We start from the raw sequence: 27,977 nt of genomic DNA, 5'->3' as shown, positions 1-27,977 counted from the left end.
CTGTAATATTTAAATCAGTTACATTTCATTGGAATTGCACCAGAAATTTGAGTAACATTTTACAAGTTGTTTCCCAAAATCCTAGTGTCCAGAGGTCCCATTCCGGTACTTTGTATATGGGAACAGCTTCACTGAAAAAAGATATGGGGTCACAATGGGTTGGTACACCACTCTGTCATGTAACAAACATCAGGGACTACTCCACCATGCATAACCTTCACCATCTCCCCAGTGGCTACTACAATACTAGCCCCTTTTTGTAAGTCATATGCTGCTTACATTGTCACAATTGTGTTGTGTTAAATTTATATACCATTTTATATTATTTTAAAGTTTTATACTGTTGTTTATATTTTAATATATTTACTTCTAAGTCATACAACATGAGTATCTTATGTTGTAGGTCTAAGGGGGCAGGGTAATACAGTACTTAGTGGCCAAGTTATGCTATCACATGTAAGGCAAGTACCGTGTATCGCAAATCAAGATCATTTGTACATAGTATCAACTACTCTCTTGATCATTAGTAGAAATAATTGGTGTAAATATAATTAATAAGCTTTTTGGATTTCTTTGGCAGCTTTTCTACCACTTTACAGTCTCAGTTTTACACTGTTTTACCATGCCTTACAATACAATGCATTTTGACAATGCTGTATACAGTATATGACAGAATACAGTGTTTTACAATATTTATCAACCCTAAGCCTGGGTTGACACTAGCCTAATACATATTTTTACATCAGTATTATGGCCCCAAAAACAGTCAGGTCAGGACTTGTGTCCATATTATGGATGTAAAAATATGTCCATGTAAGGCTACTGTAAACCTAGCCAGACAGGTACTAAATTATAAATCCGAGACTGTGCATGCCATGAGGAAAGTGTATTCTCTACGACATGAGTGGTGGAATGAAGCCTTCAGATAATCAGATTAGCTATTATTAGTTAATTATAACACAATTAAGCAGCACAGATTTAGTTTTACCTCGAAGAGATCTTTTGTGAAACATGTGAATGTAATTGTTGATCTGACCTGTTTCATAGAAGGATAAAAAAGGAAATTATTAGATTGTTTAGATCACTTTTTAGATTGGTAACTGATTGAATATATTTCCTGAAGATTATTTATTTATTTTGCATAATTACTATTACCAAGGAAAGGTAGAAGTCAAGAGTCATATGGATTGTTCTTAAATGCATTTGTTCATCTGTTGGCTGATCAATGGCATGCTTACATTGACATAATGATCAAAAACAATCCCACTAAGACAGTCCCCTTTATTAAAGAGCATTTACCCGGACTTCCACTTGGGCCAGCTTCGAAAGCAAAAAATTGTGTTACGGTTATGCAAATTATGGTGCCTTCAGCCTGGGTAGATGTGGTTGTAGCTCCTTTTGGCAGCCAAATATTATGGCTGTGACCTTGTGACACCTCTAGGCCAATCCCTGAATGATTGCTCGGCGCACTACTAAAACTAAATAATGTGTTTGTTCACATTAGGTGCATGTCTTTGATTTAAGGAAATAACAAAGAAAGAAGACAACTGCACTCACCATCCAGTGATGAAGGTATCTTTTACTATAGTCCGTTAGGCATGGATAATACAGCAGGGACAGGCATGTATAGAGCGGAGGTAGAGGTGGTTACGGAACAGATCTGTTTCGCACGGTAGACGTGCTTCCACTAGCCGACACCAGAGGTGTCGGCTAGTCGAAGCACGTCTACCATGCAAAACAGATCTGTCCCGTAACCACCTCTTCCTCCGCTCTATACACGACTGTCCCTGCTGTATGGTGAGTGCAGTTGTCTTCTTTCTTTGTTATTTCCATTTGTTATGTGGATTTGAAACTTGCACCCCACGCCCCGGGATTGGGTGTGGTACCCAGTGATCAGCCCACTGGGAACCACTGTGATTGGTTGTGGGCAAGCTACAGCAGTGCCGACTCATTCACTTCTTGTTCTTTTCTGTCTAAGTCATCTCTGATGACACGTGTCTCGGGAACCGCCCAGTTTAGAAGCAAATTCCCATAACAAACCTCTTCTAAACTGGGCGGTTCCCGAGACACGTGTCATCAGAGATTACTTAGACAGAAAAGAACAACCTAAACTTCAGAAGCTCATAAGTACTGAAAGGATTAAGATTTTTTAATAGAAGTAATTTACAAATCTGTTTAACTTTCTGGAGCCAAATGATATATAAAAAAAAGTTTTTTCCTGGATAACCCCTTTAATTTACAACCGGAGATATGATGGCTCACTTATACAAATAATCCAAATAGTGACAAGAGGACACCAATACTTCAAAAAAGAATCACATATTTTTTTTTTACTTTTATAATTTTTAAAGCAAGAATAGTGCTGCATGCTCTGTTTTTCTTGACAAAAACCTGATAGAGGCTGTAAACGTATATGTGAACAGAGCCTTGTAGATCCCAGTCCAGCTCATAACAGGAAAATGTCCGCATTGGCAGCATATTATGAAGTTACTGCATGTGCAGATTCCTAAAATATCATAAAAATGGCTTTTACTTATTTTATGTTACATTCACTATGTTTTATTTATTTTATGTTATACTATAACTGATGATGGTGTTTCACTTTTGATTTTCCTGCTTCTGTTGTAATGGTTGCATTATAATAGTGGTGTTTACATGTAGAAATTATTGTTATTCAAAGATATTAGCAATATTTATTTATTTTCCTTGTGATTCATGATAACTCACTAAACAGACAACTTTAGGGTTATAGAAAACTTTTGGCAAGTTGTGTGTCCTAAATTCCAATGACTGGCTTTGTCCCCTTATACCCCTTATAGAGTATAAGATTTTCTCATAAATCCAAAAACACGCTCAAATGTAACACGAATAATGGTACAATGTAAATTTGGTTTAAGAGTCATTGATCTTAACAAGTAACTTAGTGCTGCACATCTGATATTATTGACCAGCTTTGGACTTCAATTTGTAGTAAAAAAAATGTATTTTTATTTTTTTAATTTTATATTTTAGTTTTTTATAAGGTTAAAAAATCAATTAATTATCTTTGGTTATCCAAATTATTAAAAATTATTTTACAGCCTGGTATTATCCAAATTATTAAAAATTATTTTACAGCCTGGTATTGTGATAAAATAAGAAAATATTTGTTTATCCTTGGTGCATTCAGAGCTGCTGATCTGGTCCTCCTACAGGCTCTGTATACTTTATTGTATAGCCTTAACCCCTTAACGACCACGGACGTAAATGTACATCCTGGTGCGGCAGTATTTAGCGCACAAAGACGTATATGCATGTGCAGCCAAGGCGATCGCGCAGATGTCTGCCATTAAACCCTCAGATGCCGTGATCAATACAGATCACGGCATCTGCGGCAGTTCGGCTTCATTTTATGCTGATCTGATCGCCTGCGGCACAGCCACGGGGATCAGATCAGCTAACATGACGGACGGAGGTCCCCTCACCTGCCTCCGCCACCTTCCACAGAGGAAGCCGGCACTTGAGCAGTGGAGTCACATACAGAGCGTGGAGGAGCGGGAGATACGGAGGGAGGGCATGAATATGCATAAGCCAGGCGGTGCTGCGGGCCAAGCGACGGTGACGTCACAGTGCCAGATGAAGGCAGTAACCCCACTCGTGCCAGTTAGAAGATGATTTGCATATCTTGAAAAGATATCAGGCGAACGGCTGGACAGATCCGGGCATGGTAGGCATCATATTGATCAGTGTTCCCCGTACTACCAGCCAGTACCTCTGGTTAGAGCCGAGGGGAAGGGGGGGGGAAGGTTGGTGACAGTTTTCCTTTAAGGGGTTAACCCCTTAACGACACAGGACGTATATTTACGTCCTGCGCCGGCTCCTGCCATATGAAGCGGGATCGCGCCGCGATCCTGCATCATATCGCTTCGGTCCCGGCACTCATCAACAGCCGGGACCCGCGGCTAATACCACACATCGCCGATCGCGGCGATGTGCGGTATTAACCCTTTAGAAGCGGTGGTCAAAGCTGACCGCCGCTTCTAAAGTGAAACTGAAAGTATCCCGGCTGCTCAGTTGGGCTGTTCGGGACCGCCGCGGTGAAATCGCGGCGTCCCGAACAGCTGATCGGACACCGGGAGGGCCCTTACCTACCTCCTCGGTGTCCGATCGACGAATGACTGCTCCGTGCCTGAGATCCAGGCAGGAGCAGTCAAGCGCCGATAATGCTGATCACAGGCGTGTTAATACACGCCAGTGATCAGCATAGGAGATCAGTGTGTGCAGTGTTATAGGTCCCTATGGGACCTATAACACTGCAAAAAAAATGTAAAAAAAAGTGTTAATAAAGGTCATTTAACCCCTTTCCTAATAAAAGTTTGAATCACCCCCCTTTTCCCATAAAAAAAATAAAACAGTGTAAAAAAAAAAATAATAAACATATGTGGTACCGCCGCGTGCGTAAATGCTCGAATTATAAAAATATATCATTAATTAAACCGCACGGTCAATGGCGTACGCGCAAAAAAATTCCAAAGTCCAAAAAAGCGTATTTTGGTCACTTTTTATACCATTAAAAAAATGAATAAAAAGTGATCAAAAAGTCCGATCAAAACAAAAATCATACCGATAAAAACTTCAGATCACGACGCAAAAAATTAGTCCTCATACCGCCCTGTACATGGAAAAATAAAAAAGTTATAGGGGTCAGAAGATGACATTTTTAAACGTATAAATTTTCCTTCATGTAGTTATGATTTTTTCCAGAAGTGCGACAAAATCAAACCTATATAAGTAGGGTATCATTTTAACCGTATGGACCTACAGAATAATGATAAGGTGTAATTTTTACCGAAATATGCACTGCGTAGAAACGGAAGCCCCCAAAAGTTACAAAATGGCGTTTTTTTTCCGATTTTGTCGCACAATGATTTTTTTTTCCGTTTCGCCGTGCATTTTTGGGTAAAATGACTAATGTCACAGCAAAGTAGAATTGGTGATGCAAAAAATAAGCCATAATATGGATTTTTAGGTGGAAAATCGAAAGGGTTATGATTTTTAAAAGGTAAGGAGGAAAAAACGAAAGTGCAAAAACGGAAAAACCCTGAGTCCTTAAGGGGTTAAAGGGGTACCCCTCTGGAAAACTTTTTTTTTTTTTTTATCAACTGTTGCCAGAAAGTTAAACAGATTTGTAAATTAATAACAGAGAAAGTTCTTTTCTTTTTGAATTTCCTTTCTGTCTGACCACAGTGCTCTCTGCTGACACCTTTGTCCATTTTAGGAACTGGCCAGAATAGGAGCAAATCCCCATAGCAAACCTATCCTGCTCTGAACAGTTCCTAAAATGGACAGAGGTATCAGCAGAGAGCACTGTGGTCAGACAGAAATGAAATTCAAAAACTTCCCCTGTAGTATACAGCAGCCTATAAGTACTGGAAGGATTAAGACTCTTAAATAGAAGGAATCTACAAATCTGTTTAACTTTCTGGCATCAGTTGATTAATTTTTTTTTTCCCAGTGGAGTACCCCTTTAAGTACTACCCTGATGATGTCATTGATTCATCACAGTGTGTTCAGGTATGACATTGTTGCAGTGAAGAATACAAAGGCAGTGGGGAGGACAGAAGAAGCAGCACTGGGACAGCAAAAATAAAACATGACAGTATAGTGTCTCTTGAAATTTTATTACATAATCAGGCTGTAGAATGTTTTTTAAAAAATTCAGGCAACTCCTTTAAGACCTATTTAAGGTTGTTATGGTATAAAATAAATGACAATTATAAATGGGAGCTTGAAGACTTAACAAGCAAAAACTCACTGCACCTTTATATTTCAAAAGTGTACATATTGCTACATCTTCCTTTTCTTTTGTAACACATGAATAGCAGCAAGAAAAACTTATGTAGAAATGTAAGGAGATAGAACAAGAGCGGAAGCACATGATGTATTTTTAGAGTGTATTAATGTTCAGCGATGTTATACAATGTGACAAGAGTATAATGAGTAACCATCACATACTGCATAAGAAAGGTCCTCAATACAGTTTTAGAACTGAATACAATATCACACCGTGATATGAACTGAATGTCATTTTTTATGAACTGAATGTCATTTCATAATACACTCCAAAGCCAACACTCTGCAAGAAGGATTTCACATACAGTACCCTGAAGCAATAGATCAAGTGATATAGACACAAAGATTCTTGCCCAATCCAACAATCATAATGCACAACTCCCTTCAAAACCTGAGAATTTCAATATGACTGTATTTCTCATTTCTTTCCACTAAGACAACATCATCTCTGCAGGGTCAAACAATCCATGTATGATTTACCCCTGCAGAGTTAGTTTGGAAAAGGATACTACTGGTAAGCACCATGGGCTACTAGCACTTCCGTGCGACAACCTTGCCAAACAAATCATTATTGGACACCTTCCTATGAGTTGTCACGATGCCGGCTGGCAGGTAGTGGATCCTCTGTGCCAGAGAGGGATTGGCGTGGACCGTGCTAGTGGATCGGTTCTAAGTCACTACTGGTTTTCACCAGAGCCCGCCGCAAAGCGGGATGGTCTTGCTGCGGCGGTAGTGACCAGGTCGTATCCACTAGCAACGGCTCAACCTCTCTGACTGCTGAAGATAGGCGCGGTACAAGGGAGTAGACAGAAGCAAGGTCGGACGTAGCAGAAGGTCGGGGCAGGCAGCAAGGATCGTAGTCGGGGGCAACGGCAGGAGGTCTGGAACACAGGCTAGGAACACACAAGGAAACGCTTTCACTGGCACAATGGCAACAAGATCCGGCGAGGGAGTGAAGGGGAAGTGAGGTATAAATAGGGAGTGCACAGGTGAACACACTAATTGGAACCACTGCGCCAATCAGCGGCGCAGTGGCCCTTTAAATCGCAGAGACCCGGCGCGCGCGCGCCCTAGGGAGCGGGGCCGCGCGCGCCGGGACAGGACAGACGGAGAGCGAGTCAGGTACGGGAGCCGGGATGCGCATCGCGAGCGGGCGCTACCCGCATCGCGAATCGCATCCCGGCTGGAGACGGTATCGCAGCGCACCGGGTCAGTGGAGCTGCCCGGAGCGCTGCGGTAGCGAGAGAGAAGCGAGCGCTCCGGGGAGGAGCGGGGACCCGGAGCGCTCGGCGTAACAGTACCCCCCCCCCCTTGGGTCTCCCCCTCTTCTTAGAGCCTGAGAACCTGAGGAGCAGACTTTTGTCTAGGATGTTGTCCTCAGGTTCCCAGGATCTCTCTTCAGGTCCACAGCCCTCCCAATCCACCAAAAAGAACTTTTTTCCTCTGACCGTCTTGGAGGCCAGTATCTCTTTCACTGAGAAGACGTCAGAAGAACCGGAGACAGGAGTGGGAGAAACTAATTTGGGAGAGAAACGGTTGATGATGAGTGGTTTAAGAAGAGAGACATGAAAGGCATTAGGAATACGGAGAGAAGGAGGAAGAAGAAGTTTGTAAGAGACAGGATTAATTTGGCACAAGACTTTGAAGGGACCAAGATAGCGTGGACCCAGTTTGTAACTGGGGACACGAAAGCGGACATATTTAGCGGAGAGCCATACCTTGTCTCCGGGAGCAAAAATGGGGGGAGCTCTTCTTTTCTTATCGGCAAACTTTTTCATGCGAGATGAAGCCTGTAAAAGAGAAACTTGGGTCTCTTTCCATATGGTGGAAAGATCACGAGTCACTTCATCTACCGCGGGCAAACCAGAGGGCAAGGGAGTAGGGAGGGGGGGAAGAGGGTGACGGCCGTACACCACGAAAAATGGGGATTTGGAGGAAGATTCAGAAATTCTAAAGTTATACGAGAATTCGGCCCATGGTAGAAGATCCGCCCAATCATCCTGGCGGGAGGAAACAAAATGTCGTAAATAATCACCCAAGACCTGGTTAATTCTTTCTACTTGTCCATTGGATTGAGGATGATATGCAGAAGAAAAGTTTAATTTAATCTTGAGTTGTTTACAGAGAGCCCTCCAGAATTTTGACACGAATTGGACGCCTCTATCCGAGACTATTTGTGTGGGCAACCCGTGAAGACGAAAAATGTGTACAAAAAATTGTTTAGCCAACTGAGGCGCTGAAGGAAGACCAGGAAGAGGGATGAAATGTGCCATCTTGGAGAATCGATCAACGACCACCCAAACAACAGTGTTGCCACGGGATGGGGGTAGGTCTGTAATAAAATCCATACCAATCAGAGACCAAGGCTGTTCGGGGACAGGCAGAGGATGAAGAAAACCAGCGGGCTTCTGGCGAGGAGTCTTATCCCGAGCACAGACAGTGCAGGCTCGCACAAAGTCCACAACATCCGTCTCCAGAGTCGGCCACCAATAGAAGCGAGAGATGAGTTGCACAGATTTCTTGATGCCTGTATGACCTGCGAGATGGGAGGAGTGACCCCATTTGAGGATTCCGAGGCGTTGGCGTGGAGAGACGAAGGTCTTTCCTGGAGGAGTTTGCCTGATGGAGGCTGGAGAAGTGGAGATCAGGCAGTCAGGAGGAATGATGTGTTGTGGAGAGAGTTCAACTTCCGAGGCATCCGAGGAACGAGAGAGAGCATCGGCCCTAATGTTCTTATCGGCAGGCCGAAAGTGAATTTCAAAATTAAATCGGGCAAAGAACAGAGACCACCTGGCCTGGCGAGGATTCAGCCGTTGGGCAGACTGGAGATAGGAGAGGTTCTTGTGATCGGTGTAAATAATAACAGGAAATCTTGATCCCTCCAGCAGATGCCTCCATTCCTCAAGTGCTAATTTAATGGCTAGAAGCTCTCGATCCCCGATGGAGTAGTTCCTCTCCGCCGGAGAGAAGGTCCTAGAAAAAAAACCACAAGTAACAGCATGCCCGGAAGAATTTTTTTGTAGAAGGACCGCTCCAGCTCCTACAGAGGAGGCATCAACCTCCAATAGGAAGGGTTTAGATGGGTCAGGTCTGGAGAGCACGGGAGCCGAAGAAAAGGCAGACTTGAGCCGTTTAAAGGCGTCTTCCGCTTGAGGAGGCCAAGACTTGGGATTGGCATTTTTTTTGGTTAAAGCCACGATAGGGGCCACAACGGTAGAAAAATGTGGAATAAATTGCCTGTAATAATTGGCGAACCCCAAAAAACGTTGGATAGCACGGAGTCCGGAGGGGCGTGGCCAATCTAAGACGGCAGAGAGTTTGTCTGGATCCATTTGTAGTCCCTGGCCAGAGACCAAGTATCCTAGGAAAGGAAGAGATTGGCATTCAAACAGACATTTCTCTATCTTGGCATAAAGTTGATTGTCACGAAGTCTCTGAAGAACCATACGGACATGCTGGCGGTGTTCTTCTAGATTGGCAGAAAAAATCAGGATATCGTCCAGATATACAACAACACAGGAGTATAAGAGATCACGAAAAATTTCATTAACAAAGTCTTGGAAGACGGCAGGGGCGTTGCACAGGCCAAAGGGCATGACCAGATACTCAAAGTGTCCATCTCTAGTGTTAAATGCCGTTTTCCATTCATCCCCCTCTCTGATGCGGATGAGATTATAAGCACCTCCTAAGTCCAGTTTGGTAAAGATGTGGGCACCTTGGAGGCGATCAAAGAGTTCAGAGATGAGGGGTAGAGGGTAGCGGTTCTTTATCGTGATTTTATTAAGACCGCGGTAGTCAATGCAAGGGCGTAGAGAGCCATCTTTTTTGGACACAAAGAAAAAACCGGCTCCGGCAGGAGAGGAGGATTTACGGATAAAGCCTTTTTTTAAATTTTCCTGGATGTACTCCGACATAGCAAGAGTCTCTGGGGCGGACAGAGGATAGATTCTGCCCCGGGGTGGAGTAGTGCCCGGGAGGAGGTCAATAGGACAATCATAAGGCCTGTGAGGAGGTAGAGTCTCAGCTTGTTTTTTGCAAAAAACATCCGCAAAGTCCATATAGGCCTTAGGGAGACCGGTTACAGGGGGAACCACAGAGTCACGGCAAGGGGTACTGGGAACCGGTTTTAGGCAGTCCTTGAAACAAGAGGGCCCCCAACTCTTGATCTCCCCAGTGGACCAATCCAGGGTTGGGGAATGGAGTTGAAGCCAGGGTAGTCCAAGGAGGATTTCGGAAGTGCAATTGGGGAGGACCAAAAATTCAATCTTCTCGTGATGAGGTCCGATGCACATTAGAAGGGGCTCCGTGCGGAAACGTATGGTACAATCCAATCTTTCATTGTTTACACAATTGATGTAGAGGGGTCTGGCGAGACTGGTCACTGGGATGTTGAACCTGTTGACGAGAGAGGCCAAAATAAAATTTCCTGCAGATCCGGAATCCAAGAAGGCCATAGTAGAGAAGGAGAAGGCAGAGGCCGATATCCGCACAGGCACAGTAAGACGTGGAGAAGCAGAGTAGACATCAAGGACTGTCTCACCTTTGTGCGGAGTCAGCGTACGTCTTTCCAGGCGGGGAGGACGGATAGGACAATCCTTCAGGAAGTGTTCGGTACTGGCACAGTACAGACAGAGATTCTCCATGCGGCGTCGTGTCCTCTCTTGAGGTGTCAGGCGAGACCGGTCGACCTGCATAGCCTCCACGGCAGGAGGCACAGAAACGGATTGCAGGGGACCAGAGGAGAGAGGAGCCGGGGAGAAAAAACGTCTTGTGCGAACAAAGTCCATATCCTGGCGGAGCTCCTGACGCCTTTCGGAAAAACGCATGTCAATGCGAGTGGCAAGATGGATGAGTTCATGTAGGTTAGCAGGGATTTCTCGTGCGGCCAGAACATCTTTAATGTTGCTGGATAGGCCTTTTTTAAAGGTCGCGCAGAGGGCCTCATTATTCCAGGATAATTCTGAAGCAAGAGTACGGAATTGTACGGCGTACTCGCCAACGGAAGAATTACCCTGGACCAGGTTCAACAGGGCAGTCTCAGCAGAAGAGGCTCGGGCAGGTTCCTCAAAGACACTTCGAATTTCTGAGAAGAAGGAGTGTATAGAGGCAGTGACGGGGTCATTGCGGTCCCAGAGCGGTGTGGCCCATGACAGAGCTTTTCCAGACAGAAGGCTGACTACGAAAGCCACCTTAGACCTTTCAGTAGGGAACTGGTCCGACATCATCTCCAAGTGCAGGGAACATTGGGAAAGAAAGCCACGGCAGAATTTAGAGTCCCCATCAAATTTATCCGGCAAGGATAGTCGTAGACCAGAAGCGGCCACTCGCTGCGGAGGAGGTGCAGGAGCTGGCGGAGGAGATGATTGCTGAAGCTGTGGTAGTAGCTGCTGTAGCATCACGGTCAGTTGAGACAGCTGTTGGCCTTGTTGCGCTATCTGTTGTGACTGCTGGGCGACCACCGTGGTGAGGTCGGCGACAACTGGCAGAGGAACTTCAGCGGGATCCATGGCCGGATCTACTGTCACGATGCCGGCTGGCAGGTAGTGGATCCTCTGTGCCAGAGAGGGATTGGCGTGGACCGTGCTAGTGGATCGGTTCTAAGTCACTACTGGTTTTCACCAGAGCCCGCCGCAAAGCGGGATGGTCTTGCTGCGGCGGTAGTGACCAGGTCGTATCCACTAGCAACGGCTCAACCTCTCTGACTGCTGAAGATAGGCGCGGTACAAGGGAGTAGACAGAAGCAAGGTCGGACGTAGCAGAAGGTCGGGGCAGGCAGCAAGGATCGTAGTCGGGGGCAACGGCAGGAGGTCTGGAACACAGGCTAGGAACACACAAGGAAACGCTTTCACTGGCACAATGGCAACAAGATCCGGCGAGGGAGTGAAGGGGAAGTGAGGTATAAATAGGGAGTGCACAGGTGAACACACTAATTGGAACCACTGCGCCAATCAGCGGCGCAGTGGCCCTTTAAATCGCAGAGACCCGGCGCGCGCGCGCCCTAGGGAGCGGGGCCGCGCGCGCCGGGACAGGACAGACGGAGAGCGAGTCAGGTACGGGAGCCGGGATGCGCATCGCGAGCGGGCGCTACCCGCATCGCGAATCGCATCCCGGCTGGAGACGGTATCGCAGCGCACCGGGTCAGTGGAGCTGCCCGGAGCGCTGCGGTAGCGAGAGAGAAGCGAGCGCTCCGGGGAGGAGCGGGGACCCGGAGCGCTCGGCGTAACATGAATTTAATGTGGGATTAACTGTAGCATCACAGGTTCTGAGTGGAGTTAGGCATAATATATTTACTTCATACTTCTAACACACTTTATGGCTGTAGAAGATAATGATCACAATGCCAAAAGAGTAGCAAAGCCGGCAGAGAGAGGAAAGAGGAAAATGGGAAAAAAAAACTTTACAATCAACTACCAAAAATCATTAAACCCGAGTGATTTTTCGGCATTAGAATGCTACCTCAAAGCTTACTTATTCTTCCTCAGCAAATCAACTCGTTAGGATTAGTTCCAATCTTAATAAGAGGGGTTATTTGTAATAGCTGCTTTAAGAATGTCATTGCAAATAAGATGTGAAAATAGAATTAAATGTGAGAAGCAAATTCATAAAAGGAAGACTATATTTTAATCTAATTAACCCAAATAATGGAAATGACTCCAGTGGGAATTTGTGATAGTGTATAGCATAGATCTTTGTCAGGATTTCATCCTATTAATATTCATTTTCATACTGGCTTCTAACTATTGACTGTGGAATTAAACTATGGTGTTTTCCTAAAGGGGGTGACTGCTTTAGGACCTTCATCTTGTACTTAGAGAAAGAGGCTACACAAATTTGCAAGATCTGGCATGTCCATTTATTACCTGGAGCCCTTTAATTTAGATGGAAAGTGTGTAATGCTTCAATTAACCTGTAGTGATGCTGCAGGGGTCCTGAATACTTGCTACCGAGTGCAGGGGTCCTGAATACTTGCTACCGGGTGCAGGGGTCCTGAATACTTGCTACCGGGTGCAGGGGTTCTGAATACTTGCTACTGGGTGCAGGGGTTCTGAATACTTGATACTGGGATGCTGCAGGGTTCTGAATACTTGCTACTGTGATGCTGCAGGGTTCTGAATACTTGCTACTGGGATGCTGCAGGGTTCTGAATACTTGCTACTGGGATGCTGCAGGGTTCTGAATACTTGCTACTGGGATGCTGCAGGGTTCTGAATACTTGCTACTGGGATGCTGCAGGGTTCTGAATACTTGCTACTGGGATGCTGCAGGGTCCTGAATACTTTATATTGGGATGCTGCAGGGGTCCTGAATACTTGCTCCCGGGTTCAGTTTTAGTAAGTAGCTTGGTGGTAAAATGTTATGCAAGCAAAATACATAGAACATGGGGATAGTGGGCTGTATGTGGAGCGTCTCTGTACAACTACCAGGTAAGTATAATTTTGTAATTTTTGGGTGGTGAAGCACTTTTCCTTCTACAGTGAAGGATGATTCACATTTTATATCCCTAGCATTCATAACTCCTATTATTACTGTGTACAGAGGTAATTTTCTAAAGTAAACTGTGGGGATTGCTATGGTAGTGGTAGTCATTAAATACTGACTGAAGGTTTATATGATAAAAATCTATCTCACATTGAAAACAAACCTAAAGTTCCTGAAGTTGGAGCTTCTCCTTCTTCCTTTGCTGCAAAGAAAAGACAGAACGAGTTATTACATATTAACCTTAATTCGAGCATAAAACAAGTTTGCCTCAAGAGGGCCACATTTGCTTTCAAAAAGGTAAACAGCCCCTTCTGGTCTGACTGCTCACATTGCTGTCTTCGGGAGGCATATGCTAATTTGTAACATGCACAGTTTTAGACTAGAGAAGAAATTACTTGTTACGTTATGCGCTCCGGCCGCACACGCTGGCCTTGAGCACATGGTTCCCTTACCTGCTGCTACCGACAGGGCTGGGACTCGCATCGGGGGACGCGCCCGCATGCGAGCCCCAGTCCGTCACTCTCCGGGTGTTTCTCCTGCCTCCACCTCTCTGCTTCGGCACATGTGTCCCTATCCCCTAGGGCACGCATGTGCCGGAGCTTTAAGATTCAAAGGGCCTGTACGCTCATTAGTGTAATTCACCTGTGGCTCATTTATAAATTCCTCCACCGTCCTCAGTCCCCTGCCGGATCTTTGTTGCCTTGTGCCTTAAAGAAAGCGTTCCTCAGTATTGCCTTGCCGTGTATCTGATCCCTTGCTTTATGACTTTGACCTTGCTCCTCTGCTGCCTGCCTACTGAACTCCTGCTACATCTTGACTAGGCTATTGTGCCGCCTGCCCTGACCTTCTGCTAGCCAGACTATGAGCTGCCTTATCTCTCCTATGCCTTGCATCTCCTCAGCCACCTGTGTGGTCGAGCCGTGTCAGGGGTAGCAACCTGGGTGCCGCCTGCTGCAGCAAGTCCATCCCGCTTTACAGCGGGCTCTGGTGAAAACCAGGGGCACCTTAGACTCCGCTCCCTGGTACGGTCCGAGTCATCTGCCACACAGGTCCAGAGGATCCACATCCACCGGTGTTCCTGTCTTCTGAAACATGAGTGTTACATTACTTCCATACTGAAGAACTCTATTGACTGTCTGTAACCATTTATTATACCATATTGTTATATTACCCTTAGCTGAAAAAAGAAAAGGCCTTAAAAAGGGCAGTCATCTCCTATCTGCTCGACTAGCTTCCTGAGGGCCAAAGAGTTGTATGGAAAGACAACGTGCATTTGTCCATACACTGCTACGTTCATTCAGGAGAACACAGGACCTCTATTTTTATGACTGGTGCTGTAACAATTGTATGGGCAAGGCTGCAGAACAATCACTGACTCGTCTGCTTCATTTTTCCGTTGGCTACACATCGCCCATAACATTGGGAGATGTGCGGCTGGAAAACAATGGTATTTTCACCTGTAAAAAAGTAGCCATCAGCAGGCGAAAGAGTAGTACTGTACTGTAATACTGTACAGCAGAGAGGTGCTAAATCAGACAAAACCACTAAAAACACTGTTTCACCTTTATAGTAAAGTATATCACAAATTCAGACTATTTTAGTCAGGGCTAGTTGATTTTTTCCCCCCTTATTATTGTTTAGTTGAGTTTATTTTTATTTTTCACTGTGCATAATAGACCTTTTAGAGAAAAGAGGTTCACTAAAATTATTTTGCTTTATATTAATCACAACATGTTTTTCTCAGTAACTAGAGTTGACATAGTATAGCTAAATATATATAATATATATATATATATATATATATATATATATATATATATATAAAAAGAGAACAATATTTTGACATTCTCTTTAAACTTTTTTTCTTCTATTGTAATGTTTTCAGAAATATCCAAATACCTGCGGTTAAATCATCTGTGTTTTTTCTTCTGTTATCTGTCAAAGACCCATCACCAGTCTTTTGCTATGTAACTCAACAACCAACACTGCATTTGTATTGCTTTACTGGTTTGGGTTAGGGTGATTGTTACCTAAATCAAATTATCCTGCAAGATGCAAACAAAATATTCTTGCACAACACAGACCATGAAGCAGAACCGCCAGCTGAGAAATATAATACTTTTCTCCATTTCCAAGTGAGTCACTGAAACCCTTAGTGAAAATCATGAGTTTCCAGCTCTCCCTCATTGTGATGTTGGCTGTCTAGTATTGACTTCCTTGTCCAGCAGAAACTTTTCTGGAATATGGACAGCAAAAAAATGTATAATAGAGATTCCAGAGGTTAGGGACAATAATATAAAGTGTAGTAAAGTATTATTTTAATGTCTTAACTTTTTTTTAGCAGTCCAAAAATTTATTTTAGGCTAAGGTCAAACTTGCAGAATTTGCAGCATATTTTTCTCCATATTTTCAGCAGCCAAAAATTAGCTTACGCTTGTCTACTGTGTATGGGGCCCTTTAGACTACAAATAAAAAAGATTCATGGGCTATTTATTAACATGTGTGACTTTTCTTTGTCTGTGCTGCGCACTAGTGTATGCCAGGTGCAGGTGGTTGGCATTGATCAAGATGCCTGTGCCCAGGGGCAGACTGACAGGCCGGTCCAATCGGCCGTCGTCCTAAGGCCCGGCCGGGAAGGGGGCCCGCTGTCCACCGCCTGTCACTTTAAATAAAAAAATAAAAAATATATATATATTTTAATTTCCCGTGCTACCGCGGTGTCTGTGATTTAGCCGGCGGGCCCGCCCACCGGAGAACCATGCCCCCCCCCCCTCTAGATCAGGCCGTGCTCCCCCGATGCCGCGGGATTTTGGCGTGAATACATTTTTTTAAAAATAATTTCCCGACCCCAGCCTGTGCGCCTGTGACTCACAGCGCCGAGGGGGGAAGGGAAGCGTACGTGCGCACTGCGCACCCAGCGTCCCCCTGCGCCCCCCTCCGGCACAGTAAGCCGAAAATGGTGCAGAAGATGCCGTGGAACTGCAAGCTGCGCCCTGTGCCGGCTTGCTTAAGGTACTGTACCCTTTCCACCCCTCTGTTACCCCCCCCCCTCCATCCTGTCACCCATGTTCACCACCATCTCTGTCACCCATGTTCACCACCTCCCCTGTCCAGCCCCAGTCTACCGTCAACCATGTCCATCCCCCATTCACCCCTCTGTCCCTTTTGTCACCCCTCTTTTACCCCCTTCTCATCCTTTTCCACCCCCCTGTCATACCTGTTCACCCCCCCCCACTGTCTCCCAATTCCACCCCCTGTCATCCATGTTCACCCCTGTCCATCCCTCTGTCACCCCTGTCCACCCCCTTATTCACCTCTCTGTCCCTTTGTGACCCCTGTCCACCCCTCTTTTACCCCCTTGTCACGCCTGTCCACACCTCTGACCCCTTGTCACCCCTGTTCACCCCCTGTCTCCCATGTCCACCCTCCAATCTACCCCCTGTCACCCATGTCCACAGCCTTATTCACCCCTTTAACCCCCTTGTCATCCTTGTCCATCCCCCCTGTCATCCTTGTCCATCCCCCCGTCTCCCATGTTACCCCTGGGCAACCCTCTGACCACCCCCCCCCCCCAGTCTACCCCTCTGTCAACCATGTCCACCCCCTATTCACCCCTCTGACCCCCTGTTACCCCTGTTCACGCCCCCTGTCTCCCTTGTCTACCCCCCTGTCAGCCATGTCCACCCCCTATTCACCCCTCTGTCACCCTTCTTTTACCCCCCCTGTCACCCCTGTTCACCCCCCCTGTCACGCCTGTTCACCCCCACCCCCCCTGTCTCCCATGTCCACCCCCCCTGTCATCCATGTCCACCTTGGCCACCCCTCTGTCACCCCTGTCCATCTCTCTGTCACCCATGATCAGCCCCTATCCACACCTCTGACCAAGTCTACCCCTCTGTCCCCCATGTCCACCCCCTATTCACCCCTCTGTCCCTTTGTCACACCAGTCCACCCCTCTCTCACTCCTGTCCACCCCTCTTTTACCCCCTTTTCATCCTCCTGTCATGCATGTCCACCCCACTATCCACCTCTCTGTCACCCCTGTCCATCCCCCTGTCACCCATGATGTTCACTCTCCATTGTCCACCCCTGACCACATCATTGTCACCCCTGTCCATCCCCTATTCACCCCTCTGTCCCCTTGTCACCCCTATCCACCCCTCTGCTACCACCTTGTCACGCCTGTCCACCCCTCTGTAACCCCCTACGCCTCCTGTCACCCATGTTCACTCTTCTACACCCCTCTACCACCCATGTACACTCCCCTACACCTCTATCACACATGTATACCCCTCTGCCAACCCCTATGCCCCCTGTCACCCATGTACACTCCTTTACACATATCTGCCACCCCCTACACCCCTCTGTCACCCATGTACACTCCTTTACACCCCTCGGTTACCCATGTACACTCCTCGACACCCCTCGGTTACCCATGTACACTCCTCTACACCCCTCTGTCACCCATGTACACTCCTCTACACCCCTCTGCCACCCATGTACACTCCTCTACACCCCTTGGTCACCCATGTACACTCCTCTACACCCCTCTGCCACCCATGTACACTCCTCTACACCGTAGGGGGTGGCAGGGTGGCAGAGGGGGTGGCAGAGGGGTGTACATGTGTGATAGAGGTGTAGGGGAGTGTACATGGGTGGTAGAGGGGTGTAGAAGAGTGAACATGGGTGACAGGAGGCGTAGGGGGTTACAGAGGGGTGGACAGGCGTGACAAGGTGGTAACAGAGGGGTGAATAGGGGTGACAAGGGGACAAAGGGGTGAATAGGGGATGGACATGGGTGACAATGATGTGGTCAGGGGTGGACAATGGAGAGTGAACATCATGGGTGACAGGGGGATGGACAGGGGTGACAGAGAGGTGGATAGCGGGGTGGACATGCATGACAGGAGGGTGAAAAGGGCGTAAAAGAGGGGTGGACAGGAGTGAGAGAGGGGTGGACTTTACACCCCTCTGCCACCCCCTACACCCCTCTGTCACCCATGTACACTCCTTTACACCCCTCTGCCACCCATGCACACTCCTCTACACCCCTCTGTCACATATGTACACTCCTATACACCCCTGTCACCCATGTGCACTCCTCTACACCCCTCTGCCACCCATGCACACTCCTCTACACCCCTCTGTCACATATGTACACTCCTATACACCCCTGTCACCCATGTGCACTCCTCTACACCCCTCTGTCACCCATGTACACTCCTCTACACCCCTCTGTCACCCATGTACACTCCTCTATACCCCTCTGTCACCCCTGTGCACTCCTCTACACCCATCTGTCACCCATGGAAAAAAAAGTGTGGAGCCTAATAGGTTTGTTTTGCAGGTTTAATGGTGAAGAATTGTAGCTGGAAAAAATTGTCATGATGGCGCAGACCAGATGGAGAAGAGAAGGGAACAAGGCTGATTAGAGAAGACGTCATTTGCGAGTTGCTTTCTAAAGCAGCACTTTAATCTACAGCTAAATAGATATAGTGCATTTTGTGTATTGCGGCCCATTTCCCACCCCCTGCTTGGGTGAGGCTGAGGCCTCTAAGATTTATTAAAGAAATAGCACAGCAGCACAGAGTATTTCTGGAGGGAAAACTAAAACTAAAACTCTCAGCACGTAGTCTGTCAGCACATGCTGGGAGTTGTAGTTTTGCACCAGCTGGATGTCCCCCCCCCCCCCCAATGTGAACGAACAGGGTAGACTCACATGGGCGGAGGTTTACAGCAAGTATCTGGCTGCAAGTTTGAGCTGCGGCAAATTTTCTGCCGCAGCTCAAACTGCCAGGGAGAAACTACTGTGAACCCCCGCCCGTGCGACTGTACCCTAAAAACACTACACTACACTAACACAAAATAAAATAAAAAGTAAAAAACACTACATATACACATACCCCTACACAGCCCCCCTCCTCTCCCCAATAAAAATGAAAGCGTCTGGTACGCCACTGTTTCCAAAACGTAGCCTCCAGCTGTTGCAAAACAACAACTCCCAGTATTGTCGGACAGCCGTTGACTGTCCAGGCATGCTGGGAGTTTTGCAACAGCTGGAGGCAACCTGTTTGGGAATCACTGGTGTAGAATTCCCCTATGTCCACCCCTATGCAAGTCCCTAATTTAGGCCTCAAATGCGCATGGCGCTCTCACTTTGGAGCCCTGTCGTATTTCAAGGCAACAGTTTAGGGTCACATATGGGGTATCGCCGTACTCGGGAGAAATTGTGTTACAAATTTTGGGGGGTATTTTCTGCTTTTACCCTTTTTTAAAAATGTTATATTTTTGGGAAAACAAGCATTTTAGGTAAAAAATAAATATTTTTTTTACATATGCAAAAGTCGTGAAACTATAAAGGTTCACTTAACCCCTTGTTACGTTCCCCGAGGGGTCTAGTTTCCAAAATGGTATGCCATGTGGTTTTTTTTTTTTGCTGTCCTGGCACCATAGGGGCTTCCTAAATGCGGCATGCCCCCAGAGCAAAATTTGCTTTCAAAAAGCCAAATGTGACTCCTTCTCTTCTGAGACCTGTAGTGCGCCAGCAGAGCACTTTTCACCCCCATATGGCATGTTTTCTGAATCGGGAGAAATTGGGCTTCAAATTTTTAGGGGTATTTTCTGCTATTACCCTTTTAAAAAATGCAACATTTTTGGGAAAACAAGCATTTTAGGTAAAAATTTTTTTTTTTTTTTTTACATTTGCAAAAGTCGTGAAACACCTGTGGGGTATAAAGGCTCACTTTATCCCATGTTACATTCCCCGAGGGGTCTAGTTTCCAAAATGGTATGCCATGTGAGGTTTTTGCAACATGCCCCCCAAAAACCATTTCAGAAAAACGTACTCTCCAAAATCCCCTTGTCGCTCCTTCGCTTCTGAGCCCTCTACTGCGCCCGCCGAACACTTTACATACACATATGAGGTATGTGCTTACTCGAGAGAAATTGGGCTAAAAACACAAGTAAAAATTTTCTCCTTTTACCCCTTGTAAAAATTCAAAAATTGGGTCTACAAGAACATGTGAGTGTAAAAAATGAAGATTTAGAATTTTCTCCTTCACTTTGCTGCTATTCCTGTGAAACACCTAAAGGGTTAAAACGTTAACTGAATGTCATTTTGAATACTTTGGGGGGTGTAGTTTTTATAATGGGGTCATTTATGGGGTATTTCTAATATGAAGACCCTTCAAATCCACTTCAAACCTGAACTGGTCCCTGAAAAATATCGAGTTTGAAAATTTTGAGAAAAATTGGAAAGTTGCTGCTGAACTTTGAAGCCCTCTGGTGTCTTCCAAAAGTAAAAACGTGTCAATTTTATGATGCAAACATAAAGTAGACATATTGTATATGTGAAACAAAAAAATGTATTCGTAATATCCATTTTCCTTACAAGCAGAAAGCTTCAAAGTTAGAAAAATGCAAAATGTTCTAATTTTTCATCAAATTTACGGATTTTTCACCAAGAAAGGATGCAAGATACCACAAAATTTACCACTATGTTAAAGTAGAATATGTCACGAAAAAACAATCTCGGAATCAGAATGATAACTAAAAGCATCCCAGAGTTATTAATGTTTAAAGTGACAGTGGTCAGATGTGCAAAACGCTCCGGTCCTTAAGGCCAAAATGGGCTTGGTACTGAAGGGGTTAAAAATAAATATTGGAGTGAAAATCACAGAAGAATCGTGAGAAAACTGTCACACACAGGTACAGACACTATATTATGAACTACACTAACTTTACAGCCCCTGTAGCATAGTCAATAAAAAAAAAAATCCTGGAATACCCCTTTAAATAAACTATAGGTAAAAAATAGCCTATAGTGAAGAACATGTGGCATATATTTTAAGAGATTTAGTATCTTCTTCTATTCTGGAGAGATATTTTAAAAAAGCTGTCAAAATGATGGTAATCTCCACTACTCCAGTGAATTCTAAGGGGATAGCTGTTTTAAAGGGGGACTCCGGTGGCAAACTTTTTTTTTTTAAATGAACTTATACCAGAAAGTTAAACAGATTTGTAAATCACTTCTAATAAAAAATCTTAATCCTTTCAGTACTTTTTAGCAGCTGTTTGCTACAGAGGAAAATCTTTCATTTTTTAATTTCTTTTTTTATCTTGTCCACAGTGCTCTCTGCTGACACCTGATGCTCATATCAGGAACTGTCCAGAGCAGGAGAAAATCCCTATAGCAAACCTATGCTACTCTGGACAGTTCCTGACATGGGCAGAGGTGTCAGCAGAGAGCACTGTGGACAACACAAAAAAGAAATTCAAAAAGTAAAGAATTTCCTCCAGCATACAGCTGCTAAAAAGTACTAAAAGGATTAATATTTTTTAATAGAAGTAATTTACAAATCTGGTCTGGTATACTCTGTGGATATGCCATAGACGTATGTGATAAGTATAATAGAGACTCTCTAAGTAACTTGTTATAAGTCTCAACTTACGATGCAATTAAATAGAAGGAAATCATTATGGTATAAAATGGGTTAAAGATTAACTCTATTCTATTGTTCTTTCGATTACAGTATAACAATCATCTTTTTAAGGCTCCTACTAAAACTTAAAAACAGTAGTCTGCCCTGTGCCAGGGGAGGAAGTGTGCTTGTCCCAGCAGCCGCGACTTCATCTGATGCCTGCTGGGGCTTGCAAGGCAGACCCAATCCTTGAGCAGCACTCCACTGACGCGGGGGCAGCGCGCGCAGGCTATTCTTTCTCTGGACAATTCCTGACACAGATAGAGGTGTCAGCAGAGAGCACTTCCTCTGTAGCATACAGCACCTGATAAGTACTAGAAGAATTAATATGTTTAAATAGAAGTAATTTACAAATCTGTTTAACTTTTTGGCATCACTTGATTTAAAAAATAAATAAAAAATAAAAAAATAGTTTTCCACTGGAGTACACCTTTAATCCTTTTTTTTTATTTTTTTTTTTAGCTTATATGCTCTATTGTGCTGTATGATATGCATAAATGTGTGTCCCCTAAGTATCAACAGCTCCCACTCTGCCAGGCTCCTATTTATCTGAAGGGACACCATACAACATTCAAATGTATGGCTGACTGCAACTTTCCCTTGCAATTACAACATATTAATAGGATGCCTTCATTTTGACAAGAGGAAATATATACGACAAACCCTATTCCCTTAAAGGGGTACTCCAGTGGAAAACAATTTTTTTAAATCAACTCATGCCAGAAAGTTATACAGATTTGTAAATTACTTCTATAAAAAAAAACTAATCCTTCCAGTACTTATCAGCTGCTGTATACTACAGAGGTAGGAGTTCTTTTCTTTTTTTATTTATTTTATGTCTCACCACAGTGCTCTCTGCTGACACCTCTGTCTATGTCAGGAACTGTCCAGAGCAGGAGAGGTTTGCAATGGGGATGTTAGGATTCGGCAGGCTGGATGTGGATCCTCTGTGTCAGCGAGGGATTGGCGTGGACCGTGTCGGTGGACTGGTTCTAAGTTGCTACTGGTATTCACCAGAGCCCGCCGCAAAGCGGGATGGTCTTGCTGCGGCAGTAGCAACCAGGTCGTATCCACCGGCAACGGCTCAACCTCGCTGACTGCTGAGAAGGCGTGGGACAGAAGGACTAGGCAGAGGCAAGGTCAGACGTAGCAGAAGGTTGGGGCAGGCGGCAAGGTTCGTAGTCAAATAGGAATAGCAGAAGGTCTGGAACACAGGCTTTGGACAACACTAAACGCTTTCAATGGCACAAGGCAACAAGATCCGGCAAGGAAGTGCAGGGGAAGTGAAGTAATATACACAGGGATCAGGTGGAAGCTAATTAGGCTGATTGGGCCAGGCACCAATCATTGGTGCACTGGCCCTTTAAATCTTAGAGAGCTGGCGCGCGCGCGCCCTAAGGAGCGGAGCCGCGCGCGCCAGGACATGACAGCCGGAGGCCGGGACAGGTGAGTGACTTGGGATGCGATTCGCGAGCGGGCGCGTCCCACTATGCGAATCGCATCCCCGCCGGCAGTGTCAGTGCAGCGCTCCCGGTCAGCGGGTCTGACCGGGGCGCTGCAGAGAGAGGAATGCCGCGAGCGCTCCGGGGAGGAGCAGGGACCCGGAGCGCTCGGCGTAACAGGGGATTTGCTCCTATTCTGGACAGTTCCTGGCATGGACAGAGGTGTCAGCAGAAAGCGCTGTGGTCAGACATAAAAGAAATACAAAAAGAAAAGAACTTCCTATGGAACATACAGAAGTTTATAAGTACTGGAAGGATTAATATTTTTTTAATAGAAGTAATTTAATATAAGTACAAATCTGTTTTACTTTCTGGCACCAATTGATTAAAGAAAAATTGTTTTCCACCGGAGTACCCCTTTAAAGGCACAGACCATTTTGCCCTCTGGACACAGCATACTTCCTTTTTGTGCATTTTCATTTTTCCTCCTCGCCAATTTCCTCCTCTATTTTATATTCGCATCCATAGGGCCATATGAGGTCTTGTTTTTTGTGGAACCAATTGTACTTTGTAATGACACCTTTTATTTTATCATAAAGTGTATGGGACAACCAAAAATATTATTTGTAGTGGGAAATTGAAGAAAATTGATGTTTACATGCAATTCTATTATTGTACTGCTTTAAGCTCTTAAGGACGCAGGAGCTGAGCGTGCTATATATGCAGTTGGTCAGCAACCAGGACCCATGGCTAATGCCAGACATCTCTGATCGGGCCAATGTTTGGCATTTACCCCTTTAGACTCCTCGATCAAAGTTAATCATGGAGTCTAAAAACGGGAAAAATACCCTGCCATGAGCTCATTGGAGCTGCCCTTATTACATTTTTTAAATAAAATAATGTAAAACAAAACAAAAACATATATGGCATCGCCGCATGTATAATTATCCAAGCTATTAAAATATAATGTTAATTAATCTGCACAGTCCACTGTGTCCCGGTCTGGTGCAGGGCAACACCAATGGCAAAGCCTAATAAAGGTAAAGATTTCCTGCATAGACCATGCCGTCTTTAGTAGTTTATTGATTAAAAACCGACATCAGGACAAAGAAAGTCATGTGACGCGTTTCAGGTATCAACATAAACCGTTAGTTATACATAATATATGACTAAGGGTGTATGGTTACACCCAAAATGCTTCATATGACTTTCTATGTCCTGATGTAGGTTTTAACTCAATAAACTACTGAAGACTGTACAGTCTGCGCTGGACAATCTCTTCCAATAAAAACTTATACAGCCCCGTATACAGAAAGATAAAAAAAAAATTATAGGGGTCAGAAGGGGACAATTTTAAGCGTACAAATTTTTGTACATAAAGTTATATTTTTCAAAAGTAGTAAATTAAAACTAAACCTATATACATTGGGTAACAATTTAAATGTATGGACCAACAGAATAAACATAATGGGAGAGATTTATCAAGACTTGTGCAGAGGAAAAGTGGGCCAGTTGCCTATAGCTGTTACAGGCGCTCCTGCGGTCTGGTGTCCCGGCCGAAGGCGCTCCCTTGCTGTTCTGGGTGCTCCTGCGGTCTGGTGTCCTGGCCGCAGGCGCCTGCCTCTGTCCCCCTCTGGTGCTGCGGTCCGCTCCCCGGACTGCAGGCACTCCCATGTCCCTTTCCCCTACTCACGTCTCCTCGCTCCTGTTTACTCTGTTTGCAGGCACGCGTGCACCAATCCCCTAGTGTGCGTGCACACCGGCTCTCTGAGATTTAAAGGGCCAGGAAAAAAGGAGAGAGCAGAGCTTCCTCTAAGAGTAGTATGTATATACAGATGGGTATAACAAGTGTAGATGTGCACACCGTGTGGGGTGTCCGCTCACCTTGTGGGGTTGTGTGCCAGACACAACCACCATGAAGCACTTGTCAGTGTTTTACGGAGCTGCCTCCCGGTAATCAGTAGGGGGTATCCCTTGCTGATCTAAAGCATCAAATGGACGGAAGAAAAAGCCGGGATCCGTTGGCGCATGCCGCAGTAATGCTCAGATGTCCAGTTGGGTAAAAGGTTCTTTTATTTTGCCAGATTTTAGACGCATTTCGAGGTTCCTACCTCTTTCTCAATAAAACATAGGCTTCTAACAACATTAACATACAGGTGCTATTTAAATGAAAAAAAAAACGCGAGTGGGATCGGACCGCCCCGTGTGAACAGCGCTGTTCAGTGACGTGGCCGGCGCTCTCCAAGTGTGTAGGCACAGGTTGTAAACAAAAACATATGATATTAAAACTGAAGCTCAACATGCTAAAATACGATTGTTGGCTCAATGCGTTTCTAAAATGTAAAGAAATTTTACATAAAACCAAAAGAGAATAAACGAGCCTTAGCTGGTCAGAGTTTGTGTGCGATTGTACACTGGGATAACGGCAGTAGGTAGTGTATTATCGGCTGTTGCTAGACGCTAGTGGAGTGGTGTAGCGGTGTTTGTACAGTGATGCCATGTCACGTCCCGCCTCGGGGTATGGCCGAGAGAAACTGGGACATAACCAGTTAATGTGTCCGTGGAGTTTGTCAGTGTGTATATGCGTGGCGCTTGCGCACTGCCGACATGGATGGGACTTCGGCAGGTGTTGTAGATACTGGGCGTGCGCACAACTCCATTGACAATTTAGTCCGTGAGCGTAGATGGGACTCGGATAGTTCCTATGGGCACTGCGCTTGCGCACAGCGCTGACAACACTATAGTGCGCGAGCGTGGTCCCTTGCTTAGGGCTTGTTGGTAGTAAGTCACACCTTATATGTGAATTTATGAATGGGAGGAGAATGGGTGTATGGTGGTAATGGAGTGGTTTGAAAAAGAATGTTTGGGAATGGGTATAAGGAGCATGGTCTCTTATCTGAAGCATGTTATGTTATTGGACAAAGAGTGTGTTAGCGGGAGTGTGGTGTATATATCACATGTATATATATACACAAATCATTGCCACGGAAAAAATGTGTAAAATGGGGTGAAATGGTATATCTGATCGTATATAGATGTATTGTATGTGTAAATGAACTTAATGGCTGAATGTATATGTATGACTTCAGACATTTTCTAGACATTCATTAAGACCTAGTGACTGAAGTGTATTCATCCTGAAAATCCAGAATGATTCCCTCTTACACAAGAACAGCGCTGTTCACACGGGGCGGTCCGATCCCACTCGCGGGTCTTTTTCATTTAAATAGCACCTGTTTGTTAATGTTGTTAGAAGCCTATGTTTTATTGAGAAAGAGGTAGGAACCTCGAAACGTGTCTAAAATCTGGCAAAATAAAAGAACCTTTTACCCAACTGGACATCTGAGCATTACTGCGGCATGCGCCAACGGATCTCGGCTTTTTCTTCCGTCCATTTGAGATTTAAAGGGCCAGCATGCCCGTAATTGGTAATTTCCGAGTGCTGACCCTATAAAGGGGACTGACTTCCCCTTGACCCCTGCTGGATCTTTGCGTCTGCTAGATCCTTAGAGAAAGCATTTTCCTGTGTGTTCTGATTATCCATGTATCATACCTTCCTGCTAGTTCCTGACCTTTCACCTGTGCCACCAGCCTCTGACCACCTTGCCATGTCCCTGACCCCACTCCTGTGCTGCCAGCCCTGACCTTTTGCCTGACCTGACAACAAGCTTGCCTTATCCTTCCTGTGCCATGCTAGACCTTGGCAATCTGTTTGGACGAGTCGTATCAGGGGTAGTGACCTGGGTGCCGCCTGCCGCAGCAACTCCTTTCTGCTTAGCGGCGGACTCTGGTGACTTAGACTCCGCTCCCTGGTACGGTCCACGTCATCTCCACACAGATCCAGCGGATCAACTTTTCCATCACCACCCTTTACAATAGCAACCAATCAGATCACTTCTTTTATTTTACAAAGGCTTTTAAAAAATGAAAAAAAGCGATCTCTTTTGGTTGCAATGGGCAACTGGTTGATTTTTTTCCTCTGCACAAGTTTTTATAAATCTAACCCAAAGTGGCAATTTTACGGAAAGGTATACTGCGTAGAAACAGTTTGCCCTATACTGACCCCCTCTTTTTCCTTTTTTTTACCTTTTATGGGGCTGTATGAAGGAGCTATATCTGTAGTTTTTTGTCAGTACCACTTGTCATTATATGTGATTTTTTATTACTTTTTTTTCTTGGATGTGATGTTAACAAAATGCAGCAATTATTATTTTTTTTTTTAATGTTTACGCTTTTCACTGTACAGGATCATTAACATTCTATTTTAACAGTTCAGGCATGTACATGCGGGGCGATACCAAATATGTATAATCTTTTTTACACTTTCTTTGTAAAATAAGAAAAAGGGGCCATTTAAATGTTATTTTCTATATACTCTACAATAGATCTTATATAATCACACTTGCCCCAGGACATTAGGAACTAACTACATTAAAACGTAACTTTTAATGAGTGCGACATAAATTAAGATCTGGTGATTGGTAGATGTTAAAATTGGCGTCACTGTATCCTAAGAACATGTATCACTGTTATAAATAACAGCATGACTGGAGGTAGGTGGCATGGCCTACAGGCTCTTCCACCACACTGGACCAGTACCCACTACACAAATTGAAGTTGGTGGGGCCTACAGGCTCTTCCACCGTATAAGTGTATTGCTGAGTGGTGCCTACAGGCGGAACCACCTGCTATTGGTGGGGCCTACAGGCTCTTTCACAGTGGGTATACATTCACTACCTCTTAC

General features: G+C 45.0%; 1 protein-coding gene across 2 annotated transcripts in view; it reads right to left on the bottom strand.

Moving 5' to 3' along the window:
- ADGRG2 (adhesion G protein-coupled receptor G2) overlaps window positions 1–27,977 on the bottom strand; it is a 203,901-nt gene that overhangs the window by 111,320 nt on the left and 64,604 nt on the right. The window contains exons 4-5 of one of the 2 annotated variants that reach the window (XM_056558757.1): window positions 13,475–13,513; window positions 989–1,036 (exon numbers count right to left, since the gene is read on the bottom strand). In XM_056558757.1, coding sequence (XP_056414732.1) covers window positions 989–1,036; window positions 13,475–13,513 — 87 coding nt within the window. The remainder of the gene's footprint in view (window positions 1–988; window positions 1,037–13,474; window positions 13,514–27,977) is intronic. The other variant, XM_056558758.1, reaches the window with a different exon arrangement.

The sequence above is a fragment of the Hyla sarda genome, chromosome 2 (genome assembly GCF_029499605.1).
Source record: "Hyla sarda isolate aHylSar1 chromosome 2, aHylSar1.hap1, whole genome shotgun sequence".
NCBI lineage: Eukaryota > Metazoa > Chordata > Amphibia > Anura > Hylidae > Hyla > Hyla sarda.
The sequence above is the reverse complement of the archived record's forward strand: the minus strand, read 5'-3'. Positions and strand labels throughout refer to the sequence as shown.